Source organism: Heteronotia binoei, chromosome 13, assembly GCF_032191835.1.
Source record: "Heteronotia binoei isolate CCM8104 ecotype False Entrance Well chromosome 13, APGP_CSIRO_Hbin_v1, whole genome shotgun sequence".
Lineage (NCBI taxonomy): Eukaryota > Metazoa > Chordata > Lepidosauria > Squamata > Gekkonidae > Heteronotia > Heteronotia binoei.
Genome location: NC_083235.1, coordinates 35,580,263 through 35,604,016, shown reverse-complemented (window position 1 = coordinate 35,604,016; position 23,754 = coordinate 35,580,263). Strand labels below are relative to the sequence as shown.

Sequence of the window (23,754 nt, the reverse complement as noted above, 5' to 3'; positions counted from 1 at the left end):
CCCCCCCCAAAACTTGCCCTGCCACTGCCACCAGCTTCCGCCTGCCCCCCCCCGAAGCTCTCCCTGCTGCTGCCACCAGCTCCCATCCGGTCCCCGAGAAGCTCATCGCAAGGACCCTGAGTCATACCAGCGTTGAGGTCTGTGTGTGTTTTGAAGAGACCTCTGGAGGAAGTTTCTCCCCTCTCCTTTCCAAAAAGGAGGGGGGAGAAACGTCCTCCAGGGGTCTCTTCAAAACACGTGCAGACCTCGAAGCTGGTATGGTTGAATATCCTTGCGGCAAGCGCAGGGGGGGGGGGAGTGGATTGCGGGGGGGGGTGCTTGCTGCCTACTTGCGAGTAGCCACATGCCTGCCGCCTGCTTGCAAGTAGGCGGCAGGCGTGGGGCTACTCGCAAGTAGGTGGCAGGCCTGGGGACTCAGGGGCGGAACTATGCTGCCTACTCGCAACTCCCAACTCCCACTTTCTACATCATTCAAACAAAGCAGCTTAAATGGGCCTGCCATTGTCATGTACAGTTGTGGCTTCTGAATCCCTTGCAAGTGTGGAATATTCCACAGCAGACAGCTGCTGTGGGAAGGCTTTTCTGAGAATACAAACAACTGGATAGTGCCTGGTGATAAACATCAAACTTTTTTTGGGGGGGGGAGGGGAAACTGTTTCTGTAGTTTCATTTTAGCTTTTTATTTTTAAATAAAATGTTAGTAGCTTTGCTACCTTTGCCATAACAGCCAGATGTGGGAGTATTCATGCAGCACTTTAAAAGAAACCTTAAGAGATAGCTGCAAAATTACCCCTTCCCTTTGCATTCCGTAAACTTTAATTTTTCCTCACATTAAAATAAAGTTCTTTGAAGGCTCCCTTTCTCTAGAAGTATACCACACTATCATATTAAAAAAAGAAGTTACGAATAGAGGAGTGATATCTTCCAAACAGCCAGACTAACTGCTACCAGAAAAGTGTGTTTTTGGTCACCTGCAAAAACTGTCATTCGTGCAACCAGCTATAGTCTGATCAAATCATACGTACAGTCAAGCCTTCATTATTCTTGCCGCCAAGAGTGTACAGACTGCCGTCATTAGGATCTGGGAGAAAAGCTGGTCTAGGAGTTAAGGAACAATTAAAACACTAATGAATGGATTTGCATTTGTGAGATCAGAAAGCACAATGGTGGTTCTCAGAGAAGGCAGCTGCTTCCTTTTAGAAAGACAAATTATGCTATTCCCCTCCCCCATGGAAAAACAACATGAGGTATGTGGTTTTAACCTGATAAAGCAAATTACACTATCAAGCTTTCAGAGCAGTGCCAATCCCATATGCAACTGTATAACCTCTTTCAAAAACCACACACCACACTTCTACTTTAATTTGAAGGTTAGTTTGGTGGGTTTATTTCAGGCTTTGCAGGCCCATAAACCTAGCTCAAAACATCCCTTTTTGTATTATGTGGCTGCTTTCATAAAGTAATAAACTGTCAAATCTAGTAAACATGAAATATCAATGTTTGCTGATAAGAACAGGCATAAAGCAAAAAAACGTAACAAAAACAAATCCCCCCCAGCACATCCTTTACCCAAGAATTTTTATTCATTGCTACTTGGATAATCAGAATGTGAGTCTGAATTTTATCTGGGTATTCTGAAAGGGACTGATCTATGCATGTAGGTGAACTGAAAGATGTTTCCCAATCTAAAACTTCCTGGAAAGCGAAAGCTAGTTTAGCCAAGGCATGACAGGGTTCTTCCTCTTCTGCTTGTAAGAAGTTTTCTTTCAAACCCCCCACAAAACCTTAGGGAAGCTTTAAAAAGGAGACCCACCACCACCACCTGCGGTTTGGAGTAATGTAGTCCATTCGACCCCCTCAGAACTCCTGCCACCTCATTTTGCTACATCCTTAAACGAGACCCAATTTATGCAAAGTGAGCCAATTGCTCTCTCCCTCTCAGCCTAACCTATCTCAAGGGTTGTTGTGAGGATAAAATGGGAAGAGGAAAGACAGAGCTATGCTACCTTGAACTCCTTGTGGGATTAAAATGTGCTAAATTTTTGTTGATGTTGTTCAGTCACACAGTTGAGTCCGACTCTTTGCAACCCCATGGACCAAGTCACTCCAGGCTCTCCTGTCTTCCACCATCTTGTGAATGATGGTGTCACTCCAGGCTCTCCTGTCTTCCACCACTCAAATTCATGTTAATTACATCAGTAACACTGTCCAGTCATCTCATCTTTTGCTGTCCCCTTCTTTTGCTTTCTATTGTGCTAAATTAGTGACCCTTAATATGGTGCCATGGTGTCTGCTAATGTGCTTCCTGGTGTCCAGCGGGTTCATCTAGAATTGCTAGCCTCCCGGTGAGGCCTGGAGATCTTCCACTTTTACAACTGATCTCCAGCTGGCAGAGATCAGTTCCCCCAGAGAAAATGGCTGCTTTGAAGGGTAGACTCTATGGCATTGTACCATGCTGAGATTCCTCCCCTCCCCTCCCCATAACCCCATCCCCAAAGTCTCCAGGTATTTTCCAACACAGATCTATTCTACTTTGAAGCAAAGATCCTGCCCAGCTTTTCCTCTACTCCATAAGAATAGAAGTTTCTTCAAAACAACCCAGAAGGCATCAGCTTTGTGTCTGTACAGGGCATGCATTTGAAAACTGCTTCTTCCATTATAGGAGCATACTTGGCTCAGAACCGTCTAACATTTTGTGGAACCTGCTTATGTTCCTCCTATTGTTAGTCTCCATGGTAGCCATTTTGTGACTGGTCTCATTGGCAGCCACATTATTGTTCTCAAAATACTGAAAGTGTCCATGGGTCCAAAAAGGTTCAGAACCCCAATACTACAACAAACATGAAGAAATGTTGCATCTGGCTGACCCCAAAATAAATCTGGACTAACTGTAGAATTTTCTGTGGCTTCACAGACTCTGCTCAAAGCTCTTTAGCAGCATACGGCCTTGCACAGAGGAAATTTAGCAAGTCACTACGCTCTGGCATTGGGGATAAGCGAGACTGGACAAGCTTCACATGCATATTTCTACAAGTCAGGCTACTATTTAAAAGCACAAGCCAAGCCACTAAAGATGATAATCTTACTTCACTGTTTGTCAGTCATTTAAATGTGATAATGTGCTGGGCCTGGGAACCATTATGTTGAATATGGCTTTTCCCTGCAGCTTTGTAAAATTCTGCAACCCATAAGGCACTCTAACAGTCAAACCTAAACACACTCACTTGGAAGTAACCACTACAGAAATCAGTGACACTTGTCTCCAGATTTGTGCAGTTGGCTCAAGTTCTTCAAAGGGTGCAAGTCAGCCTACTTCAAACAGAAACACAACCAAGTGTTTTAGAGAAGCATAGACCACAGGAAAGATTTTTTTTTTTGCTTTGTTTTATACTACTAAGTTTGCAGGCTACATTAGCAATGAAATAGTAAGATCTTTTCTCTCCTTTCTAGGAGAAACACTTTGTGTACAGTCTAAAACCAGGGCTTTTTTGTAGCAGAAACTTTTTGCGTATTAGGCCACACACCCTGATGTAGCCAATCCTCCAAAAGCTTACAGTAGACCCTGTAAAAAGAGCCCTATAAACTCTTGGAGGGTTGGCTACAACAGGGGAATGTAGCCTAATATGCAAAGGATTTCCTGCAACAAAAAAAGCCCTGTCTAAAACTGTATGTGCTAAATCACAGCAAAAGCAGCCAGGTAAACACTGCCTGTTTGTGAGTAAAGGAGGCAGGGAGATGCTTGTATTTATCACTGTTCTCATCAATGAAAACCAGGCTGCAACCTAGAGACTCAAGCAAAATATTAATGAAGGTGACTTACTCTTCTACATGCAATGGCACTTGAAGTACAGGATCTGCAAAAACAAAACAGGAAAAAGTCAAGGTCCAACCTATTAAATATCCAGATCGTACACCACGGTTTGTAGTCCATGATACATATGGTTGCCAACTCTGGGTTGGAAAATACCTAGAGATTTTGGAGATGGATGTTGGGGAGGGAGAGGGTTGGAGACCTCAGTGGGGTATAATGCCACAGAGTTCACCGTCTAAAACAGTCATTTTTTTCCAGGGGATCTGCTCTTATGTCACTTGAAGACCAATTCTAATTCAAGGAGATCTCCAGGCCCTGCCTGGAGACTGGTAACGCTACACCACCAGCTGCTACACTTCTCAAGGAGATCAGATGTTTGCAAAAAATAATTCCAAATAACAACAGGATCCAGTCTGCGGGACAGTCTCCGTCTCCTCCAGTATGTCCCTGGAAGAGCACTGGGCTCTACTGGTAACAATGCTCTGGTGATCCCTGGACCTAAGGAGGTCCAGCTGTCCTTGACCTTCTTGGCCCTGGCCCTGACCTGGCAGAACCCTCTGCCAGATGACATCAGGGCCCTGTGGGACCTTATGCAGTTCTACAGGGCCTGTAAGGCAGAGATGCTCCACCAGGCCTTTAGCTGAGGGCAGCAACATCTTGTTATTTGGTTGACACCTCCCTTTCCCCCCCTCCCTGCCAGACACTCTGTAAGCCTCCCCTCCCCGTCATGACACCTTGGTAGTCCAGAATGTAGAAAAACGTATAGGGTGCCACCTGAGTTTTTAATTAATTTGCTGTGTCAGTTTTAACTTGTATATTGCTTTTAGCATATGTTGTACATTGCCCAGAGCCCGGCATGAGCTGGGGTGGGGCAGTTTTGAATTACATTAACTATTCTATTATATATGATTCTATTATATATTATACTGCACTACATATACATTATGTAATCCTCATGACTTCCAGGAAACTTTTTATTAGATGTGCATCGTGAGTTGCCTCCTAAGAACTGAATTCCCAGCCACACAGGGGCCTGATTCTGATCAGATCCCTGGGGGCTTAGCCTCTGTATAAATTTCCCAACTTGTATATTCCCTGATCTGAAATGCCCCCAGGTAGCAGGGGAAGTCTTATTGATTCTGGGGCTCTGGGGAAAAGCCCAGGAGAGGACTCCAGATTCACTGCTTCCTTGCAGGGGCCAAGCATAAGAAAATAAGAGAATCCATGTTGGATCAGGCCCATGGCCCATCCAGTCCAACACTCTGTGTCACACAGTGTCAAAAAATACCAGGTGCCATCAGGAGGTCTATAAGTGGGGCCAGGACACTAGAAGCCCTCCCACTGTCCCCCACCCCCCCAGCACCAAGAATACAGAGCATCACTTGCCCCAGACAGAGAGTTCCATCAATACCCTGTGGCTAATAGCACTGATGGACCTCTGCTCCATATGTTTATTCAATCCCCTCTTGAAGCTGTCTATGCTTGTAGCTGCCGCCACCTCCTGTGGGAGTGAATTCCATGTGTTAATCACTCTTTGGGTGAAGAAGTGCTTCCTTTTATCCATTCTAACCCAACTGCTCAGCAATTTCATTGAGTGTCTACGAGTTCTTCTATTGTGAGAAAGGGAGAAAAGTACTTCTTTCTATACCTACCCTATCCCATGCATAATTTTGTAAACCTCTATCATGTCACCCCTCAGTCAACGTTTTTCCAAGCGAAAGAGCTCCAAGCATTTTAACCTTTCTTCATAAGGAAACAAGCACGGGGTGGCCATCCCATGCAAAAGCATTGGAAGCCAGCCGCCCAGTTCTACACAGGGTAGGTGCAAGCCTGTTCTTTGATACACATTGACTTGGATTAAACCCCATCAAATTGAATGGAATTTGCTTTCTAGTAAGCCTGCCTAGAACTGACTGGTACAATTGTTTTCTACAGGAAATCCTCTCCCCTCCCCCATCCACCAGTGCTCCCATCAATAGCTGCACAAGCCTGAATGGTATTATTTCTGCTTCTAATGCTTGCAAATGGAAAACATACACAAGCCGTGCACAATTCATTCTCATTTGTACAGAACAGTTCTAAGAATACAACAGAACTAAATTAAAAACAGCCCCAGGTTTGAGCAGATAAATGCAATCACACAATGACTAAAGAAAACATGGAAACTATACCAACCCAGTGCTAGAAACAATTTTAGACTAGCTTCTTCCTCACACAAACAAAATGATGCAAGAGCAAAGAAATAACAGATTAAGAAATCATCTTGTGGAGAGGCTCTTAGACTCTAGCACTAAACAATTTTTTTGGGCACAAGTAGGGTGACCATCTTTTTCTTTTCTGCCAGAGCCAAAAAGGTGAAGTTCTCCCTACCATTGAATGTAGTTGCCACAGAAAACCACATCTGTTGAATTTCTGCTTGTTTAAAGGCCAAAAAAACTTCATCAAAAACCAAAACCTGAAACATGGTACAAAACCTATATGCAGATCTCATCTTTTTTTGTAGGAAACTACATGGATACTTTAATGTGTTACATGTAATTCTATTTTGCCATGTGTGTACAGCAGCAAGCAATTACCACCTATGCACTTTTAAAATATAGCATCATAGACAAATGTGTACTTTTTGCATATCATCACCTGCGACTCCTTGAGCACTTTCATCAGCGCTGCCTTCGCACAATCCTCAACATCCATTGGAATGACTTTGTAACCAACACTGAAGTCCTCAAGCGGGCGGAGGTTACAAGCATCGAGGCACTGCTGTTGAAGACGCAGCTGCGCTGGGCAGGGCATATTTCCAGGATGGAAAACCACCGCCTTCCCAAGATTGCCCTGTATGGCGAACTTTCCACTGGCCATCGAAATAGAGGGGCACCAAAGAAGAGGTGCAAGGACTCCCTGAAGAAATCCCTTGGTACCTGTTGCATCAACCATCACCAGTGGTCTGACCTAGCCTCAGATCGCAAAGCATGGAGGCACACCATCCACCAGGCTGTCTCTTCCTTTGAGAACACATGCATAGCTGGTCTTGAGGACAAAAGGAGATTGAGGAAGAATCGCACTGCTACAGCACCAACCCCAAATCAGACTTTTCCCTGCAGCCACTGTGGCCGGACCTGCCTGTTCCGCATTGGGCTTGTCAGCCACCAGCGAGCCTGCAGCAGACGTGGACTACTGCACCTTTCTTAAATCTTCGTTCGCGAAGTCAAGCCGAGAGAGAGAGGCAAGGACAACATGATTATATCCAACATGATTATATCCATGCAGAATCCAATTTACTGCCAAACTCTAACTTTAACTCCAATCTCTAATATATCACCCACTCTTAATTTTCACCCATTCTGTTGGCATGAGCCCACAACATATCATCAATCAATCAATGCTGCTCTCAAGGCAATTGATGCAAAGACCCTTTTCTTTCCACAAAACATTTGCACCCTTTTGGCCAAGGAACATTTTAATTGGAAATTCTTGGAAACCATTCATAAACAGATGCACAACACAAGCATTTCTTTTTTTGATTGTTGGATCAAATGCAAACTCAAAACGTGGTAAAATGCAGAAATGGGACTGAGAAAATCAAACATATAACCTGATTCTGTGCATGCTTACCAAGAAATAAGTTCCAACTACTCCCAGGTACACATGCCATAAACATACTTTTTTGAACATTTGAAGTTGCTCGAGACCGAGTCAAATAATTGTTTCCTCTAGTCTAGAATAATCCATTCTGAGAGGCAGCAGTACTTCTCAGTCTTACCTCCTGAAAGCCTCTATTTGAAGGTACCAGGGACTGAACCTGGGGCATATTCATGCATGTGCTTTATTGACAAGCTATGGTCCCTCCTCATTAGGGTTGGTTCCAACTAACTTCTTTGATGGTGAAAAAGGAAGGAGAGTTCCCATTTGACCACCCAAAAAGCCTATGTTGGGGATCATGGGTCTTGCATGCACACAAACCATGTGGGATGAGGGCTGCCATAAGGAGGGAGATTGTGTCTGAAAATGTATAACAAACAGCGAAACTCTGTTTCTCTCTTGCAGCAGGGATATGATTGTAATTTAAGTAGCCAATTTCCTTGAATAATTAAAATGTTATTGGTACTGATCCACAAGACCTTTAGATGTATTTTAAAGAACCCCTCAGGTTCACAGGTAGCTAAACAACTCTTAACTTCCATGATTATTACATGTCTATTCTGTAATTTACGCACCTTGTTGGCCTTGTCTAGACCAATATAAACATGTGCCAGAAACTTTTAATTAAGAGCTCACAAAAAATGGAAACCTTTGGAAGGTGTAGGTGAGAACTATTCCTTTTAGTTAATGACACACAACACAAAGGTAACTGAAGATAACAGTATTATATTGGTATAAGAGTCTGACTTCTTTCCGTGTTTAAGGTACCTATTAGCATGACTCAAAGTTGACTGAAGCCTGGTCAAAACTATACACTTCCCATGTTTCTGGCTTCTGATGCAATATCTGGCATGAGAACTTGCAATGAATATCACAAATGCTAATATCCACTGCATTAAAAAAAAAATTCCAATCCTCATTCAGAGCTCTGGGGGTTTCATATCCCATGAGTCGTTGCTAGCTTTCTTTAGGAAGTTGTAGAAACTACCTCTAAAGCCACGTATTTGAAGGAGAACCACAGACATGCAGTGGCTAGATAGTCTCCACTCTTTCAGATGGTTTGGAATCAGAACTCAATAACTAGCAGATACCACAGCCTCATTCACCATGGGCATAATAATGCAAAAGCTCAAGATGCCCAGGGCTAAAAAGATCACATCAAATAATCACTCCGTTCTTGAGGTGAATTTCTGCAAGCCAAAGGCAGAGGATAATCTTTACAAATGAACAACTATGTATGTAAAAACAGAAGATTTCCTGTGGTGAGTGCATCATTTAGAACATGCCTTAGATCCGGGTTTCTCAAACTTTTCTTTCCCGTGGCCCGGTTATTTTTACACTTCTCCTTCGTGGTCCACTAAAATTTGGGGGTGGAGCCAGGAGATTTTGGGGGTGGAGCTGGGAGACAGGAATTATGTCATTTCCTGTGGTGTCACTTCCAGGTCAAGGCCAAGTGATGTCACTTCCAGGGCACTCCCCCAAACCTGCCTCTTCTTCTGAAGTAACTTTGTTTTCAGAAAAATCTCTATGAAACTCATGCTGAGCCAAAATGGGGATGGAAAGTGGGTGGTCTGCAACTTTTTCATACATTCCCAGGGTCCTCTCTTTCCACCCTCACACCTGTATGCACCGATCTGTTTGTGTGTTCTTCTCCAGCTTGCAAGCACTCCTTATGCCCATGTTCAATTGCCTGCACCACCTACACACCGCTTCCTCAACAGCACTGGCCAGTGTATGCAGTTGGAAGTGCTATTGCCATTGCCATCAGGAATGCCAGTGCTGTGTACCACCCACACTGGGCTCTGGCAGCTGCTGTACCTCAAAATATGCTGAAACATTTAGTAGGCCCTTCCTTCAGCTGCTACTACTGGAACCCTTCCTCAAGCTACAACCAAGCTTGCTTGGTTTCAAGAAAATCTTTTGACAGCTATTTTTCATACTTTTCCTTGACTGAAACACTGGGAAATTGCTGTGAAAGGTAGCAGAGAATTGTACTACAATTAATGAATTAATTTTAAATTATATAAAGTTCATACAAGCTTTTCTGCAGTTATCCCAAAAAGGATATTTATGAGGGGCTTACAGCTTTTTACTGGCTGTGTTTGCAATGCCTTTAAAAGCAACCTGTTATGCAGATATTTAGCCAGTGAACTTCTTTCATCCTTTTTAATATCTACAGGAGGAGTTTATTTTTGGTGTCAGACAGCTGTTAAAAGCAGGACTAGTAAAATAGTGCCAAGTTCATAGTACCATCACTTCCAGTGCTGTTGAGATATACAGCAGTAATCTCCAATAATCTCTTTCTGCCCCACACCTCTAACTCTCACTCACACAGAAATCTCATAAAAAGGCCAGCTGGCTACAACTGGGGGTGCCAAATTTTCATTGACAGAGCTCCTAGGTCTGCAACAACAGTATGATGAACAGAAAAGTTTCATCCAGTAAAAATGGAAGGAAGGAAAGAAAGGGAAACAATGAAATGGAAGGAAAAGAAAAGAAAAGAAAAACATGGGAAAAAAGAACATAAGAGAAGCCATCTTGGATCAGACCAGTGGACCATCCAGTCCAAAATTCTCTCATAAAATGCCCAAAAAGCACCAGAATGTCCACCAGTGGGGCCAGGGCACTAAAAGCCCTCCCACTGTTGCTTCCTCTCACCCCCAGCACCAAAAATAGACAGAGCATCCCTTGCAGAGCGAAAAAGAAAGAAGGGGGGACAAAGGGGAAAAAAGCCTTACCATCAGATTACCCCAGCCAGCAACAATTTTGCTCAGGGGTCGTTTGGTTAAAAAAAGTAGCTATTGTAATGCCCACTCCCTGCCTCTCCCAGCTGAAAAAAACACACACCACCCAGGCCTCCCGGGGAAATCTCCCCAAAAGAACATACTGCAAGGCACATGAAAGCTCATACCCTGAAGAACACTTAATGAATCTAAAGTGCCAGTGGACTCCAGCTTTTATCTCAAACACTGGGAGACGGGGAGAAAGAAGGAGAGGCAGCCCAGCTCCTCTCTGCACAACAGAAGGAAGGAAGGAAGCCAAACAGAGCTCAGGCTTTGCAGCCTGTGTCAGTCTTCAAGGCTAGCTTTTCTCTGCACAACACAGAGACAGGGGAAGGAAGGAAGCTAAATGGAGCTCAGGCTTTGCAGCCTGTGTCAGTCTTCAAGGCTAGCTTTTCTCTGCACAACAGAGAGACGGTGGAAGGAAGGAAGCAGAGCAGAGGTCATGCTTTGCTGGGGGCAGGGCTAGCTTTGGCTTCTCTTGTGACCCAGTAGTGAGGCTTCTATGGCCCGGTACCGGGTCCCGACCCTGCAAATGGGAAACAGTGCATGATCCAATGTTTGCAGGCCATGATGACTTTTGCAGTATTGGGTTCCCAGTGGAACTGTACAATCTGAAAAGGAGGACAATGCACAATGAAGTCTGCAGCCACATTTTTGGTAAGCAAGTTTTTCTGAAGGATCCACAAGACTACCATGGCACAAGTAAAAACACTGGAATATCAGACTGCATTTTTTGTGTACACACTGTGAAACTTGTTTGACCAGCCATCCTTTACATGCCATTAGTATATTATGGCCCAAAGCTTTACATGCATACTCTTTCACACTTTCTTTTTTCTCTGGGGAAAAATTCAGAACATTTTCTTAAACTATTAGTATTTCAGGTTTGTCAAGGAACAAGTTTTCTGTTGCTTCAGGTCATGTCAGAAGGTTACAGTCTAATTTCTTACTCCTAGATCAGGTTCACTTGTGTTATGAAGTAAAGATTAGATCACAACTGTACCTCTTTCCGGGTTTGCTTAAAATTCTGGGAGCCTCAGTTTTCATTGATGGAAACTACATTTCAGCCTTCATGGTTCCAGAAATAAAAAATCGCAAACTAGCAATGTGCCCTTACCAACAATTCCCCTGCTACTCATTCAGCACACACTGAGGCATTACAAACAGATTAATATTATGTAATAAAACAAACAAAAAGTCTAACTGTGTCCTATTTCCAACAGGGACCAGGAAGATGCTCCTGAGAAGTCCATGAATAAGGCATGAAGGCCTTCGCATATTACTTCTCCCCTAAAACCTAAAACACAGAAGTACAGTGCTTCTGAATCATGGCCAAATGGACACATGAAGCTACCTTAGACTGAATCAAATCATTCGTCCATCGAAGTGAGCAGTATTGTCTATTCAGACATTGGTTCTCCAGGGTCTCTGGTAGAGGTCTTTCATATCACTTAGTACCTGGAAGTTCCTGTTAGCCACACCATTCATGATTTTGTCTAACCGTCTTTTAAAGCCACCTAAGCCAATGACCACCATTATCTCTTGTGGCAGCATATTTTTCCATCTTCCCTGAACTACTGATCTATTTATTTCCCACTTTCCCCCCTCCATGGGGAACCCAAAGTAGCTTACAACATCATTTTCCCCTCCTGCAATTTTTCCTCACAACAACCTTATGAGATAGGCTATAATGAGGTAGAATGGTAGGCCCAAGGTTACCCAGTGAGCTTCTACGACAGAGTGCAGATTTTAACTCAGGCCTCCCAACACTCTTTAACAATCTGGGTGATCTGAAGTGCTACTGCTCTGACCGGGTTGGGGGGGGGGGAGGAGGAATCTTCTCTCTATCCTCTTTCTCATCACTGTGCATAGTTGCATACAACTATATCATGGTCACACCCTTTGATTTATTTTTTTAAAGCCCCCAACATTTTAGCCTTTCCTCATAATAGTGGTGCTCTAATTCTGAAATCATTTTGCTTGCCCCAGCCTACATCTTTTTAGTGCTTTTCTGTTTGAAATAGTGTGACCAGACCTTACATAGTGTTCCAGATCTGGCCATACTGTAGATTTCTATACAGTCATGGGAGTGGCCTTTTTGTTGTTGTTGCTTCAATAGCTTTCTTAATGCCACCCAACATTAAGTTTGTCTTTTTCATGGATGCTGCATGCTGAGCACTATACTACATGATGTATGGGATATCTGTGATTGTGACTTCCAAAGTTTACTTTAACTTTAAAAAGCAGCCGAGGAGGCATTTGAAATTGTGACATGGTGCTGGAGGCATGGGGAGGGGATAATACTTCCTCCCAGGGGTTGTTTTGTAGACAAATAGGGGGTGGAGCTCATCCAGGGATTGTTATGTGGCTGCAATACTATTCAATGGACAAGTAGGTGGAACTCTCAGGAGAAGGTGGAACTCTAAGAAAGGTTCAGGAGCTGTGCTCCTGTGAGCTCCCACTGAATCTGAGGCCTGCTTCCTCCCTCTCTGTCTTCTCTCCTTAACATGGTTAACAGCAGCCTGAGCAGATGCTGATTTCTATCAAGGAAGTGATATGGGTGAAAAGAGTTTAACACCTCCATACCCTGCCAGTGCTTCAGGCCCTAATCTACATTTGACTCATCGCTCCACCTCCACAGCCAGTTTTTAAAGTAAATATCCAGAGACAGGATTACAGTTTTCCACACAACACTGATATTTCATGGTTCTAAATATGACAACCCCCGGATCATGGATAACAACGGCCATTCAGACCCCACCAAGGTATATATGTGATAAGGATATTTTTGGCCTCAGAGTGTATCTGCATAGTTGCTGATACATTTAACTGTAAAAGGTTGGTGAGGTATAGCTGATTCTTCACACTTCTTATAGGGATGCCAATCTCCAGGTAGTAACTTGAGTTCTCCTGCTATTACAACTGATCTTCAGGTGAGAGAGATCAGCTCCCCTGGAGAAAATGGTTGTTTTGGAAAGTGGACTCTGGCATTATATACCCCATTGAAGTTCCTCCCCTCCCTAAACCCTGCCTTCCTCAGGCTTCACCCCCCCACAAATCTCCTGGTATTTCCCAACCAGGAGCCAGCAACCCTACTAATAACACTAGCTTTAATGTGAAGGATTATATACCACTGGGCTCGGACATTTTTTATTGTGGTTCCCACATTGTGTAATGGCTGGGCCCATGGAAGTTTTAAAAGAGACAAGGCCACTTCAAAGGACTGTTCAGTGATGTTGTGGGGTTGTTAATGATGAAAGGGACAGTTGAGTTGATGTGTCTGAACCGATTAGGCAACATCTTTATTGTGAGTTGCAGTTAATTTTTAACGTTGACTGTTTTAATTGTTATCCATGCCTGTTGGGATATGTTTTGTAAGTCACTTTGTGTTGCTGAAGAAAAGGCAAAATATAAGTAAATAAGTCCCACCAATTTACCTAAGTAAGAAGCTAGACTAATGAGCCTCCAAGCAAGGAGGCATATTTTAACCACACTGTATATTTTAGAAGAGCCATAATTCTACACTGGAGCTTGTTAAAGTATTCTTAGTACAGCAGCCAGGCAAGACTTGTTAATTTTTATCTTGAATTTAGACCTCGAATTTAATTTCTCATCACCTATATTTGACTTTGTGCTTCAGAACTTACCAGCTAAAGGTCTGGGAAGTTTGACAGTTGTGGGAAGAATGGCAATTCTTCATTCTTCCCCAGCTCCACAGTCACTCTCCAAATTGGAGAAGATGGTTTGACCCCAATCCTCCCTCTACTTGCTATGATTTCACTGGGGTTAATTCTGTGCCCTGCCCCTAATGACTGCTTCTGTCTGGATTCTGTTTCTTGGTTACACAAGAGGGTTTAAGAGTGTTGGAAAAATGAGATGGCAGGCATATTGGGAATGAGCTGTTATATGCATGGTGCAGAAATGTTTTCTAACTGAAAATATGGTTCCTTCTTGTGATTTATTATGAAATGGAAGGCACCCAAACTTGCCTTTGGATTCTGGCATTTTGGACTGTCTCACTGCATTGTCATGTTGGTATGGTATGGTTGGTACAACTGTTACTGTGCCACAACTTGCTAATGTTAGTAGGCAGGGACGTGACATAAATCAAGGGAGGCAGCTTGGGGGCACTGCAATCCTTGGATGAACCTCATAAAAGACAGAAGAGGTAGCTTGGAACCTGGAATGGTTCCTTAATCTGATGGGAAGGCACATCCTCGGGGAAGAAATTGCCAAATGTTTCTTATCCTGTGCAATTCAGTTCCTGAATCTGCCCATATCAATTCCAGCATGACTGCTGGATCCCAGTAATCATCACAAGTAGTCCCTACCCCATTGTTCACTCAAAAATTTTGGCACTTTCACAGTGGGTACCTTCACAAGGTGACGGTTTGCAAGTGGATTTTGTTATACTTACACAGTAAAAATCCAGTTGCAAAGCACATTATTTAGTGTGTGCGAATGCACTGAGTGTTGAACAAATAATGTTGCAATCTTGTTTGTCCTTCAAGCTTTGCACATGTGCATCTCACGGTTTTCTCCCATCCAGTGCCCCACTGTGGGTTCCCAAACAACTGCTTCAGCTTGGTCTTCCATCTCTCATTTTCAACTAATGTTTTCATGAGTTGCTATTATAAAGTCACACTATAATAACAATGAACAAAGCTGCCCTGCTTTCTGATTTCCTCTTATTTCTTTAAAGAACTGCCTTGCAGTCATACGACTATTCTGCAAAGAGATTTAAATTTGACCAGTCATTAGAAGGTGCTGTTTTCACATGTCTGACACCGAAATATAACTGAGAAAGATATTAAATTGTTACCTCAAAGCTTAGAATTTCAGAGCAGCTTAAGGAACAAAACAGTTTTAAGAGCTTGGCTGCCACCAATTTAAATCAGCAAAGTGCACTAGACACATGTTTGTGTAAATGAGCCTGCTTTGGTTGATAATTTAACTCTGTGGAAGACAAACATAAGAAATAAACCTCTCTTCTGCCCCCTCTCACTTCTATTCTAAAGGAGCTGCAGGCTTAAGTTTAACCAGGTAAACAGAGGTTGAAAAAACAAACTTGTATGTAGAAATATCAAGGGAAACTCCCAAAAGCAAAAATTAAATTGAACCACAGAATCTTTAATCAAAGTTGTCACACATTTACAAGCATCTTTCCTATGACCAGGTACAGTTATTAATAACATAAGATACATGTACACGATATCCTCATGTGTGTAAGTGTAATTTCACAAAAATGTGTTTATTTTACACTAGTGAAAAGTACCTATATGTTTAAATGAAGCAGCTTGAATTTTTATGTACAGTATTTAATATTTACAATTTGATTAAACATGTTGTGATTTAATATGTTAGCTTTTCTACATACAAGGTTTTCCATCTTTTTAAAAAACCTCTTTGGTTATATCCGAGTTGATCTGGGCTGAAATTTTTCTCCTTTCCCCCTTTATTTTTGTGGGTTAGGTTTAATAACTGGTCAGGTAGAATGACACAAAAGGTCAAATAACTTGCATTCAAGGCAATGAAAATGGAGTTTAGCAGAATAATTGGAAATAGTTTACTGATGGGAAACAAAAATACCAAGTACACAGTAATATCAACCATGTTATAGCGGTATGAGATACCTGTGCACAGTCCCACACAAAATTCTTGTGCAGCATGTCATATAATGGATGGAGGATTGAAGAGTGACTGCTTTTGCATACATTGAATAATGCACTTTCAATGCAGTTCAGCAATCATTTGCAACTGGGTTTTCCTGAATGACATAGAAAAATTCACTTGCAAATGATTGCTATAGTGCACTGAAAGTGGGGAAGGACGGTGGCTCAGTGGTAGAGCATCTGCTTGGGAAGCAGAAGGTCCCAGGTTCAATCCCCAGCATCTCCAAAAAAGGGTCCAGGCAAATAGGTGTGAAAAACCTCAGCTTGAGACCCTGGAGAGCCGCTGTCAGTCTGAGAAGACAATACTGACTTTGATGGACCAAGTGTCTGATTAAGTATAAGGCAGCTTCATATGTTCATATGTTCAAAGTGCATTATCCAACATGTGAAAACAGCTGGAAAGAAACAGTAGGACACTCCCGGTTGTTTAGTTATAGATAAAGCTGAATGTTATTTATTTATTTGAAAGTATTTATACACCCCACCTTTCTCTTGACATGGTCAGGACTCAAGGCAGGTTATCAGCATATTATTGGCACTGAACCACAAAACTTGAGATGGTATCACTCATGAGTTTCTATTTGGATGCTGAATAACACTGGCTAGCACTATCATTCGTCTACTCCCTGTCATTCTGACTGGTTGTTCCACAGCACAACAGAATGTAGTGACTGACCATGTCAAACACTGGTGAGAGCCCACTCCCCAACCCAACATGGAATTAGTCACTTTGTCTGTTTCTAGATGTAGGTCATCCAGCAGGACCCCTAAAGCAGTCTTCATCCCATAATCAGGACTAAAAGAGTCAAGAAAAAGTGCACCACTTGGGCATACCTGCAGCTGCTCTTCAACTATATGCACTATCATCGTGTCCCAAAATATGAAGATGGTCTAGAACTGGCCAGGTTATCATTATCCCAAGACCAATTATTTTCAGGAGAGGCCGTCCTCTACTGATTCATTCAATATCTGGGGAAGCTTTCCCTTAAAAAGATTACATGTGAACATGGCTCTTCTTCTGTCTTTATCGTGTTCTGTAAGAAAAAGCCCCCTACTTTTCATACACATGGACATCGTGATCACCAGTATGGTTGCCAGGGTGCCTGGAGTTTTGACTTGCACACGTCTGCTCTAAGAAGTGGACTTTGCCCACGGTTTCTAAGGCTTATGTGGATACTATAAGCCTCAGCTTTGCAGCAGCATTCTACATCTCTGGATGGGTGTTAGCCAGAACTACAGACGAGCTTCCAGCTGCTCCTTGTGTGCCCAGTCTTGGCCACTGCAATGGAAGAAGGCACACCACCATAAACTGTACAGGCAAACAGTTTCCAGCCTGTTTCCATGAACCAAAGGCTAACGCCACCAGAATCCATCTTGTTTACCTGACTCCATATCCAACAGCTGCTTCAACTTCTGCATAAGGCAATCAAGCTTATCTTAGGCGTGGATCCTGCCAGACCGCCTAAGCCTTTGTCTAAGGGAACTCAAGACAAAGACTGGTGCCAAGAAGAAGACTGAACAAGAGGAAGACCATCTTCAGCCAGAGCCAAATTCCTTTGTGTAAACCGGGTGTTACCTTAGGTAGCAATTTGGCCATCTATTGTCACCTTTTTAGATAAGTTTGGTAAACTCAAGCACACCTCCACCCAGTAATTTCCCCCATTCTTTTCCCCATTTTGGAGCCTCACCCTGGTCCATTGCAACCTGAAAGTCCAACCAGGTACCCCTGGACCAAGCTTGTTCATTGGTCAGTCATGGGCACCCAATTAGGTGCCACCAATTAACTTGCTATTGGCTACTGAAGAAGTCCAGCCCTTATGATCACTGCAGAGCCTCCCCTTTTCTCATGTACCAGCTGACCACCTGTCATCCACCGCTGTGCCTTCCATCCCCTAAGGGCTCAAAGTAGTCTATATAACCTGTAACACAGCTCCCCACATGTGTGCTTCTAGCAGTATCCCAATTCCGCTGTCTAGATCCATCCCCGATTCTGCCAAGTTTCGGGTCCCCTCTCCCACTTCCTCGCTCATCGCCATTGGAGCCTTCCTTGAAGAATACGATCAGTAAATATTACCCTGTTCGTCTACCCATGTGTTTCTCTATATATATCTCTATTTTTCTTAGGACTGTATGTATGATTTTATGAGTATTTTATCTTGTATAGAAGCCTATATTTTTCTGGAATAAATTTTAATTGTTTTACTTAATTAGAGTCACTAATATTTTTAAGCATTAATTTCTGGACGTGGAATCCTGTATACACAGGTAAAAGATCCTGATTAAGCCAGGTGTCCACCTGACAATTCCCAATCCTCGTTTTGAGGGCATTTTGGCTTACAGTTCAACAGAATGGAGGATTTGTTATTACTGTTAGTTGTGTCTCTTGATTGCTCTCTTAAGCAGAAGAGCTATGGAATATGAATGTATAACTGGGATTCAGAACCGGATCTGTTATAGTTGGGATAGGGAAACAGAATCTGTTAATAATTTCTATATTTATTCCTACCGTTAGCTAGCACAAAGGGTTCTTATAAAAGGTTACAATGATTGAAAAGAGTCATGTGTAGCAAAAAATGTTTGTTTTAAATACAAGTCTTCTCCATTAGCTGTGCCAAATTGTTTTGTATTTCAAGCTAATAAGGAAGCAGGATGAAAACTGGTTAGTCCTCATCATTGTCAAAGATGTCTCAGACATTATAGTTCTACATAAAAAGTTAAACTAGTAAGCTTAGTTCTCACTGTGTCCAGTCCTAAAAGATTTAATAACAATAAGCTAGAACACAGAAATGCTTTTAAAAGCAGTCTTAATGTTGTTGACTCTTCATAATGTGCTTTTATTGCTACATAGAAGCAAACCAGTGAATATTAAGTACAGAACAATACATTGATTGAGTAGACCACAAACAGATAAGGATCCAGATTAGCACAGTAAATGAAATAAAACTTTCTATAGAACTGGACTATCCAGTCTGACAGTTGTAACATGCCAATGATATTTTGCAATACACTTCTTTAAATCTTGGACTAGTAATTTCCAAGTCATTGCCAGCTACAACACTCTTACTCCATGGAATCTCTTGCTATTTATTTATTGTTTGCTTACATACAAGAGTGAAACTCAACAATGGATATAATTTACAAAGTCTCCTGCCCTCCCACCCCTGCCAGTACATTTGACTGTGAAATACAGATTGTAATACTATAGTACTATCTGACAAGACAACAGTAGAAACATCATTATTAAACTTATTAAACTTGACCTAAACATGGAAGTTCCCATACACATGTAGGTAAACACTCTGACTGGGCCCATCGCACTGGAATTCTGAACTCTTTACCCTGACACAATGTTTCATTTTTAAAGCAGGCATGTTTGCTTCAGGTGAACCAGGTATGGCCAAATAACAAGCAAGCAGGTACCACAATTTAGTTACACATTTAGGTAAGTATTTCCTATTTCCCCTAGTCCTGAACCTATTTTTCAACCATTTAATTTAATATTAAGAAGTACTGAATATTAAGAAGTACCGTATTTATTCAAAAGGAAAGCAACCCTGAATTTAAGATAGCCTGTCTAAAATGACCCCCCCCCCCAAAAAACCCCGCCACTGAATGTAATTGCAACCTGTATACAAATGTATCACAACCCTCTTTTGATGATATACCTGGGAACAATCCTAGTTTTGCATTGGGGTCAATACTGCAGTCCTTGCTAGATGAACAAACATGACAAAACTCTCCTCATGCATTCAGATGCATGGGAGCTGCTCCTTTGCAGGGCTAGCCCCAGGAACATACTGTGTATATAAACCTTGCAACTTTGTGGTTAAACTGACTGCATACTTAATATTCTCCCTCCTGGAGGAGTTCCAATCAGATGACAAACATCAACCAGCCAAGAAAGACTCTTAAATTGATCCTGGTCACATGACTGTGAGTCGCATATATATCACAGTTGCAAAGTTATCAGGGCACAGCTCACTGTGCGTGTATGAAGGGGACTGGTCCCTGAGAGCAGCAGACCTCCCTCCCCAAAGCGTTCCCTCCAGAGTAGAGATTACAACATCACAAATACAAGATGGAAAATGTCATTATCAGCTATCCCTCCACATAAACTGACAGCTCTTTTTCCACTCTGATGTGAATAAAAGTAACTGCTCATTATCCTAGGGAGGAAATTCATGGTGGGGGGAGTAGAGGAAGCCACTTTCAAAAGATAAATGATTTCTGCAATTATCTGGTTCAGTGGAGAAAGTAACGCAGACTTTTTCCACATGTGGATATGTATCCAGCCCTCCAGCTATGGGAAACAAATTGCAACATTGGTATCTAGTGCAGTAAGAATTCAGATCCTCTATAAACCAGTGACACTGCTGCTTAATTATTTATTGGACATCCTCAAAAATCTGCAAATGGTTGCCATACATATAAACACTGCAGCCAGGCTGGTTTTAGCCCAACAATGGAAACAGAAAAAGACCCTCATGCTACAAGATTGGCTTAAAAAAACAAAAGAGAGATACACTTTAGTGAAATTAACAGCCTATCAGAAAAGGAGATATATCTGAAGTGGACCAGGTCTGGTCAAGGGCAATACAAACCACAAAATTAGGTATAGCCCATAGAAGTACTATCAGTTAGAGTTGCCAGGTCCAACTAAAAAAAATACCTGGGGATTTTAAGGGTGGAGCCAGGAACAAGGGTGTGACAAGCATGATTGAGCTCTGAAGGGAGTTCTGGCCACAACGTTTAAAGGGATGCTTCCCTCAATTGAAAATAATGAAGGATGGGGCACCTTCTTTAGGGCTCATTGAATTGGACCCCCTCGTCCAATCTTTTTGAAACTTATGGGTTGTTTTGAGGAGAGGCACCGAATGCTATGCTGAAAATTTGGTGCCTCTACCTCAAAAAACAGCCCCCCCCCCAAGAGCCTCACAGATCAATTCTCCATTATAATGGAGTGCCCAGCAGACATTTCCCTCCTCCACCCCCCACTTTCTGATGACTGAAGTGGAGGAGGGCCTCAAAACCAGGAGATCCCCTGCCCCCAACTGGGGATTGGCAACGCTGCTACCAGTACACCATGCTAATAAATGAGATGTTGCAGTTATAGTTAAGATTGTAAGAGGAAAAGGGCCAGTGCTGTATTTTATGTATTTTCTATCTGTCTTGTTCTTTTTATTATATGTAACTTTCTGTATGACTTTTGTTTTAATAAAACATATATATTAAAAAGATAATTGAGTTCTACAACAGTTAAAAAATTGGTGTAGTTCAAAAAGGGGGAGGGAAAGACCTCGCCTGTTACTTTGACATACTGAGTGAAAAGGGAATGTGGTTTCCAATGAGAATCATTGCGCTTGTCATGGTGACTCCCTTTTACTTTTGGTTTCTAATTAACTTGGGAAGCACAGCAAGGGACATAACATCTCAAACATATATTCAGGCCTCATTCTGGGCAGGAGCTCACAGGAGCAGAGCTCCAGAACCTCTAAATTTTATTGTGCTCTTACTTTCTTACCACCCCCTCCCTAAATACTTCCTTCTGGGCTCCATTGTTCAAACTCCCTGTAAAAATTTTGCTGAACTCTAAGATTTGACAAACTTTCTAATATTTTCCCCCACAAAAAATACGGGAAAATAACCAAAACATAAAAAGCAGACAGATGGAAATCTTCATCACGCCACTGGTGGGAGTAAGGTTTTCTTATGACAATTATAAGAAGAAATTTGTCTTGTGGACTTATCTGGCTCTGGAATAAGGTGATAGTATAGCTCTGGTTTCAGTTACAAGAAAGGATGCTTTCAATTTTGCTTTATGCAGGAACATGGTCTATCCAAAATCAATTAGTCAACATTGAGTTTTGAAGACTGATTACATAAAACATATGCAGGGGTCATTTTGTAGAAAAAGAGGTGCTAGAGCTCATTAGCACAACTCATTTGTATATTCCACACACTCCTGACATCACCGAAAGGTCTACGAAATTATATCAGCTCATCATCTACCTTAAAATGCTTCTTGAATTATAATTGTCATAAGAAAACCTTACTCCCACCAGTGGCATGATGAAGATTTCCATCTGTCTGCTTTTTGTTTTGGTTATTTTCCCATATTTTTTGTGGGGGGAAATATTAGATAGTTTGTTAAATCTTAGAGTTCAGCAAAATTTTCACAAGGAGTTTGAACAATGAAGTCCAGAAGCAAGTATTTGGGGAGGGGGGGTAAGAAAATGAAGTGGGTAAGGGGGAAGCTGGTGTCGCTCCTCTGAGCATGCTGGGGGGCGGAAGGTGGCTTGCCTGCCGCCCCCCCCCCCCCGGCGCACCCGGAGGAGAGATGCCAGCCTCCCCCTTACCTGCTTTGACATGGGAATATCCATAAAGAAAGAGTGCACGACGAGGAGGCTTTGCTTCCCCTGGGAAGCAAAGCCTCATCATCGTGCGCTCTCTTAAGAGAACGCTATACTGAGATTCTCACCTCAAAGTGGGTAAGGGGGAGGCTGGCGTCGCTTCTCTGTCTGCGCTGGGGGTCGGGGGAATTAGGCATTTGTCTAGGGTACTGGGGGGAGCCTTATTCAGTGCCCCCCCTCCTGGTGCCCTAAGCAAATGCCTAATTTATCTAGTGGGCGAGCCAGCCCTTATACGCCATTAAAGTCCTCCCCCTCCCCAAATGCTGTCCTCCTTAGGCTCTACCCTCCAAATATCCAGGTATTTCCCACCTTAGAGCTGGCTGGCAACCCTATCCACAAACAGTATTTGAGATTTAACAATACAATCAATTCATTTAAAAATAGTGAAAGCTGAACTATGCAGTATGTGCTCTCTTTTTCATACAGCTCATTTAATGCTTCAGCTAAATTTAAATGCAAACGACTGCATAAGGGAATAAATTTATAGCCCACTGTAGAAGGAAATTTTTTTTTAAGGGCAATGTTTGTCTGATAAGCAAAAGTTGTGTTTATAGACTGCTGTTTCCATTACAGGCTGTTTGCTTTGGGAATAGAATCAATCACTACAGGCATACAAAAGACACCCTTTATCAGGGAGCCATAGAGACTGGCACACCATCAATTAAAGAACTCCAGAACATGGAGCAGCACAAATTGGAAGCCATGGAACAGCACACCCTCAAAACCAAAAAGATGGCCTGCATTCCAGCCAAGAAGCCAGTATGGTAAAAGTCTTAGGAGGTCAGGCTAAGACCAGAAAGGCCAAAGTTCAGATTCCTACCCAAGATGAAGCTTGCTGGGTGAGTCACCTCATAGTGCCATTGTAAGGGGAAAATGGAAGACAAGAGAATTGTATATATCACACCAACTTTAAATATCACTCCAAGCTTCTTGGGGAAAAGGCAGGATAAAGATACAGTAGGCACTCAAAAATAAAGATATTGGTCACAGAAAGCTCCAACAGTTAGGCTAATAACATATTGGTCAGTTCTGTGACAACAGTATTAGCCAGAGGGATGCAATTCATGCCAAGAGCGACAGTGCAATAATACACAAAATTTAAATGCTTTGAAGATTCAAAAGTTAAATGCAGGTTTGTTTGTTTTTTAAAAAAGTCTATTATTCTTGACCAGAAAATGCCCTTAGAATAAGAAAGCAGATTTGGATGAGGAGACTGGCTTCATAGCCAGAGTCTTCACTCAGAGTCTCAGAGAGGCTTACAATCTCCTTCCTTTCCTCTCCCCACAGCAGACACCCTGTGAGGCAGGTGGGACTGAGAGAGCTCTCAGAGAACAGCTCTGAGAGAACCATGGTTTGCCCAAGGTCATCCAGTAGCTGCATGTGGAGGAGTGGGGGATCAAACCCTGTTCACCCAGATTAGAGTCCACGCTCCTAACCAC

At 42.5% G+C, this 23,754-nt stretch overlaps 1 protein-coding gene across 1 annotated transcript in view; it reads right to left on the bottom strand.

Moving 5' to 3' along the window:
- Window positions 1-23,754, bottom strand: part of ERN1 (endoplasmic reticulum to nucleus signaling 1) — an 83,886-nt gene that overhangs the window by 42,124 nt on the left and 18,008 nt on the right. The window contains exons 4-5 of the mRNA XM_060252081.1: window positions 3,821-3,854; window positions 1,026-1,098 (exon numbers count right to left, since the gene is read on the bottom strand). Coding sequence (XP_060108064.1) covers window positions 1,026-1,098; window positions 3,821-3,854 — 107 coding nt within the window. The remainder of the gene's footprint in view (window positions 1-1,025; window positions 1,099-3,820; window positions 3,855-23,754) is intronic.